This window comes from Triticum urartu, chromosome 1 (genome assembly GCF_003073215.2).
Source record: "Triticum urartu cultivar G1812 chromosome 1, Tu2.1, whole genome shotgun sequence".
Classification (NCBI taxonomy): Eukaryota; Viridiplantae; Streptophyta; class Magnoliopsida; order Poales; family Poaceae; genus Triticum; species Triticum urartu.
The window spans coordinates 95,041,825-95,046,673 of record NC_053022.1 but is presented as its reverse complement, the minus strand read 5'-3'; the positions used below and the strand labels follow the sequence as shown (position 1 = coordinate 95,046,673).

General features: G+C 44.8%; 1 protein-coding gene across 2 annotated transcripts; it reads left to right on the top strand.

The window, feature by feature from the left end:
- Nucleotides 1-1,054: 1,054 nt before the first annotated feature.
- Nucleotides 1,055-4,298, top strand: LOC125550136 (leucine aminopeptidase 2, chloroplastic-like). Of its 2 annotated transcripts, XM_048713055.1 has the most exons (10): nt 1,059-1,363; nt 1,458-1,875; nt 1,992-2,186; nt 2,286-2,511; nt 2,685-2,811; nt 2,880-2,975; nt 3,101-3,178; nt 3,442-3,502; nt 3,623-3,813; nt 3,959-4,298. In XM_048713055.1, exons 1-10 carry the CDS (start codon nt 1,295-1,297, stop codon nt 4,085-4,087), a joined length of 1,590 nt encoding a protein of 529 aa, XP_048569012.1. In that variant the 5' UTR covers nt 1,059-1,294; the 3' UTR covers nt 4,088-4,298. The 2 variants fall into 2 exon arrangements, with proteins under 2 accessions (XP_048569020.1, XP_048569012.1); XM_048713063.1 differs by lacking the exon at nt 3,959-4,298 and having other exon boundaries at nt 1,055-1,363; nt 3,612-3,765.
- Nucleotides 4,299-4,849: the final 551 nt, after the last annotated feature.

The window sequence follows — 4,849 nt, the reverse complement described above, 5'->3', positions numbered from 1 at the left end:
TGACCATGGCAAATCAAAAATTTGTGTGGCAATTTAGATTTGTTGACCATGGCAAGTTTAATATTAAGTATGGCAAATCCGCACTCAGAGCATGATTGGTTTGCAGCCAAAATATTGGCAATACCAATACTTACCAAATATTGGCAACTTTATGTGAGATAGACAAAACAACTTGATAACCAAACAATTAGTAGCCAATATTTGACACAATGCCAAACAATGGCATATCAATTCGCACCAAACCAATTATGCTCTAAGTTCGTTTTTTTTCCAGGAAATTGCCTTACTTGCCAACTAAAGTTATCATCCTCGCGCAACTAAAATTAGCATAAAATGTTCGATTTGCCATCAAATCCCAAACGTCCAGACTTTCTCATTTTCTTCTTTATTTTGAATAATGGTACAATTTGGCTTCTTACTTTCTAGGATACTGCAACATCGTATGATAAGCCAACTAAATACATTTTCAATAACATTGTTTTTAAACAAAACAAAAAAATCACTTTTAAACTAAAAAAGAGAGTACAATTGCTCGGTTAATAAATGAATACCAGGTAAAAATTGTTACAGACATGCGCACACAACCGCCATGAAGGATGACAGGTGAAGACATAATGACAAACCTGGTCACGAACACAAGCATCACAACAGAATCATGAGAAGCAAAGTATCCGTTGAGATTGCCGCATGCTTCATCGTGACTACCTATTTCCCGAACAACGACTTTGATTTCACCATAGCCATCGCCAAAGAGATACCTTCACCGCAGGTCCGTAGATGCACGGAGTCCACAATGACACATGTCAACAGTTAGCCAAACGCACCAACCGCATGACAAGGTGTCACCGTTACGGGTGCAAATTTTCGAACGGGGAAAAGATAAACATTTGAATTGATAGTCACGCAACGTTTCCATCGTTTCTATTAGTTCAATCCAAACGTCGCCATGTGTGGCGTTCGCAAATTTAGTTAAACCTTCTAGAAGAAGTCATTTTGTGTTAAACCTTAAATCCAGGTCAATTTTATACTCCGAATTTCCTGCAATGCAATCATCGGCGTTGAAAAGACAACTCCGGTGAGCCTCGGGCGTCTCGTCTCCTGGAGACTAATCCGGCACGGCTGACGCACGCAACGGCACGTCCCAGTCGGACGGCGGCGAACGCAACCGCGGCCGACGCATCATATATACGTCGCCTCCGCTTCACCCCACGGCGTCCGCCGCCCCCGCTCGTCATCGTCGTCGTCGTCGTTCGGCACCGTCACCCTCCGCCTGCTGCTCAGGCAGCGCGCTCTAATGGCGCACACCGCAGCCGCAGTCGCCGCGCTAGGCCTCACTAAGCCCAACGTCGTCGAGCCACTCCAGGTATGCTTGCCAGCTCCTTACGCGGTGCTCTGAACTGAAATTACTTGGCGAACTCGCTGCCAAGAATTGCAAGCGTGAGCCTCTCTTCTCGTAGGTCTCTTTCGCCGCCATAGGCATCGAGCCATCCGATTGGGAGGGAGATGTCCTGGCCGTCGCGGTCACGGAGAAGGACGTGTGCAGAAGCCCAGGCTCCAGCTTCGAGAACGCCGTCCTGAAGCGGCTGGACAGCCAGCTCGGCGGCCTGCTGTCGGAGGCCTCGGCGGAGGAGGACTTCGCCGGGAAAGCCGGTCAATTGGTGGTCCTCCGCCTCCAGGGGCAGGGCTTCAAGCGTCTGGGCCTGATCGGCCTTGGCCGGAGCGCCCCGTCCACCGCAGCGGCCTGCCGAGGCCTCGGCGAATCCTTCGCGTCGGTCGCCAAGTCCGCTCGAGCCGGCAGCACAGCTCTTGCTCTCGCCTCCCCCGGCGGGATCCATGAGGAGTTCAAGCCTAATGCGGCCGCGGCAATCGCTTCCGGTACCGCAATTGATCGTTCGTAGGAGTATTTTGGTAGCAATGGTTGATGGTTCTATGGGTGAATTTTGGACTACAGTGACTTGATGCTGGACTATCTCTGTGCATTTGAACTGCAGGAACTGTGCTCGGACTGTACGAGGACAACAGATACAGATCTGAGTCCAACAAGGTGCATCTCAAACAAGTTGATCTCATTGGATTGGGATATGGTCCTGAGATGGACCATAGACTTGAACTAGCCAAACATGTTTCCTCAGGCGTGATATTCGGAAAAGACCTTGTGAACTCACCTGCCAATGTGCTTACCCCCGGTTAGTACGCCATTTAGTCTTTCATTTACAATCTGTTCATGTATAGGTGTTGTCACATGCCGACATCGATTCCATGGCAAACCTTGCTGCCTTTTTCAGTAGTGCTCGCGGAGGAGGCGTCGAAGATTGCTTCGATGTACAGTGATGTATTCACTGCCACGATATTAAACGAGGAGAGATGCAGAGAGCTGAAGATGGGCTCCTACTTGGCTGTCGCCGCGGCTTCTGCAAATCCTCCTCGCTTTATCCACTTGTGCTATAAACCTTCTGGTGGAAATGTCAAGAGAAAGCTAGCTATTGTGGGGAAGGGTGTAACCTTTGACAGGTCAGTGCAAACTTGTGCATATTTTGTGAATTATTACAGTGACGGATGATATAGTACTTGATTGAAGATTGACATGTCATCTTCAATACGCTTCGACATAATGGGAGTTCATTTTGTGCAGATGTTAATAGTAGCTCTCAGCTCTAACACTTGAATTTACCAATGTGTTGCAGTGGTGGATACAACATTAAGATTGGAGCAGTTTGCAATATCGAACTGATGAAGTGGGACATGGGGGGCTCTGCAGCAGTATTTGGTGCAGCAAAAGCCCTGGGCCAAATCAAGCCTCCTGGAGTAGAGGTACTTACTATCTATGAGTAACCTTTATGCTAGTGTGTAGTATTTGCTAATGATTCCCCATTTCACAGGTCCATTTTATTGTTGCTGCCTGTGAAAACATGATTAGTGGGACAGGCATGAGGCCTGGCGACATTGTGACTGCTTCTAACGGCAAGACGATCGAGGCATGTTTCCTGTGATAGTGTGATTGTGTTGTTTATCCTCCTTGTTGGCCATGTAGTCTAAGCAGGTCCTAGATGCAACGTTCTTATGGTCCAATTTGAGCTCATTTTTGTAAATACCGTTTCAGGTAGATAACACTGATGCAGAGGGGAGGCTCACACTTGCTGATGCTTTGGTCTATGCTTGTAAACAAGGTGTTGACAAGGTAAATGCATTGTTTCTTCTGATGAAATGTTCTGTTCGTCACAGAGATGCTGTATTTGTATGCTTTGATGATTACTGTATACATTGTTTCTGTTGTAGTTGCAATCCTGATAGTACTCGGTTACTTGCTCTAGCATCATGGGATTTCTAATTTATTTGCTAGGGTAATCTGTACTGTTATGGTCCTCTGGAAGGCTGCATGGACTGAATTTTCTGCAACTAGCTTGCTTGAGTTGCTGAATTTTCAATAATTATTGCATGCAGATTATAGATCTGGCAACGCTAACTGGTTTCTGCCGTGTTGCACTTGGCCCAAGCATTGCCGGTAATTCTAACTAAATGCTAACCCATCTTCACTCTTCTCTGCCAACTGCAATTTTTTACCCCTCCCAGTTATATTTAGTTCTTGCCCTGTTCTGGCATGTTCAAAGAAGCATCTCTACAGGGATTCTGACACCGAGTGATGAACTCCATGAGGAAGTGGCCGCTGCATCCGAGGTGTCGGGAGAGAAGTTCTGGAGGCTGCCACTAGAAGAAAGCTACTGGGAGACGATGAAGTCTGGTGTTGCTGATATGCTCAACACCGGCGCTATTCCACAGGGCGGCGTCATCACCGCTGCGCTATTCCTGAAGCAGGTGCGTACAGTATGATGTATTCTTGGGTTGCTGTTATGCTCAGCTCAGTTGCTTTCTTCTGGTTTGGTTCTTGGAAGAAACCTGAACGTTGTACTACAATATGTGTTTATATGAAACAATAAAAGTAATGCTCCTCGTGTTGCAGTTTGTCGATGAGAAAGTTCAGTGGATGCACATGGACATTGCTGGGCCGGTGTGGAGCCACAAGAACCGGTCGGCGACCGGGTTCGGCGTCTCCACCATGGTGGAATGGGTTCTCAAGAACTCGTCGTGAATCAACGAAGATGAAGCCGCGCAAGGGGGGAGAGGAACTTGTCTGATGTTATCTCCTACCAGATAAGGGGGAATTTTACTAGTGCCCACGTTTTTTTTCTTCTATATGTAGTGGGTTACAGAATAAGTGGACACATATTTGATCAAACTTCACACATGCATGTAATTTCCGTTAGAAAAGTTTAATTAATGCAAGAGGCTTGCTTCCTCTAGTGTACAAGTTGTGGAAGATTGGGAGGATCTGTTTTCAGTACTGAGCTCAGCAAAGATGGACTGGAGACTGAACTAAGGAGCAGATCTGCAGATGTGCCCACGTTTGTGCTAGCGTGCGGCACCAGCCTAAAATGTTTTAAAAACGTTCACCACGCATTTAAAAGTATTAATGCAGTCTAAAAAAAATTTAGCACGATATCTTAGAAATACCCATACGTTTCAAAAAATATCTTCACAAGTTTCGAAAAAATATTTGAGACAATTCAAAAATATTTACATAATTTAAATTAGTATATTCACGTGATTTTTAAAAAACATATTACGTATGAATCACATAAATGTTCATTACATTTTTAGAAAATGTTCATGCATTTCAAAAAATTGTTTGAGACATTTCAAAATAATATTATAAAATGTAATAAAACTATTTGCATATTTTTAAAATTTATTATATTTATTTGAAAATTATTTAACATGTATGCAAAAATATATTCAAACATGTATTCATTAAAATGTTCAATGTGTATCCAAAAAATGTTCTGCAAGTATA

Excerpts from the sequence above, each read along its gene's own strand:
- LOC125550136 (XM_048713055.1), top strand. The coding sequence starts at position 1,295 with ATGGCGCACACCGCAGCCGCAGTCGCCGCGCTAGGCCTCACTAAGCCC. Across the intron at positions 2,187-2,285 it reads TGCCAATGTGCTTACCCCCG|TAGTGCTCGCGGAGGAGGCG; the intron begins GTTAGTACGCCA and ends TGCCTTTTTCAG. Across the intron at positions 2,812-2,879 it reads TCAAGCCTCCTGGAGTAGAG|GTCCATTTTATTGTTGCTGC; the intron begins GTACTTACTATC and ends CCCATTTCACAG.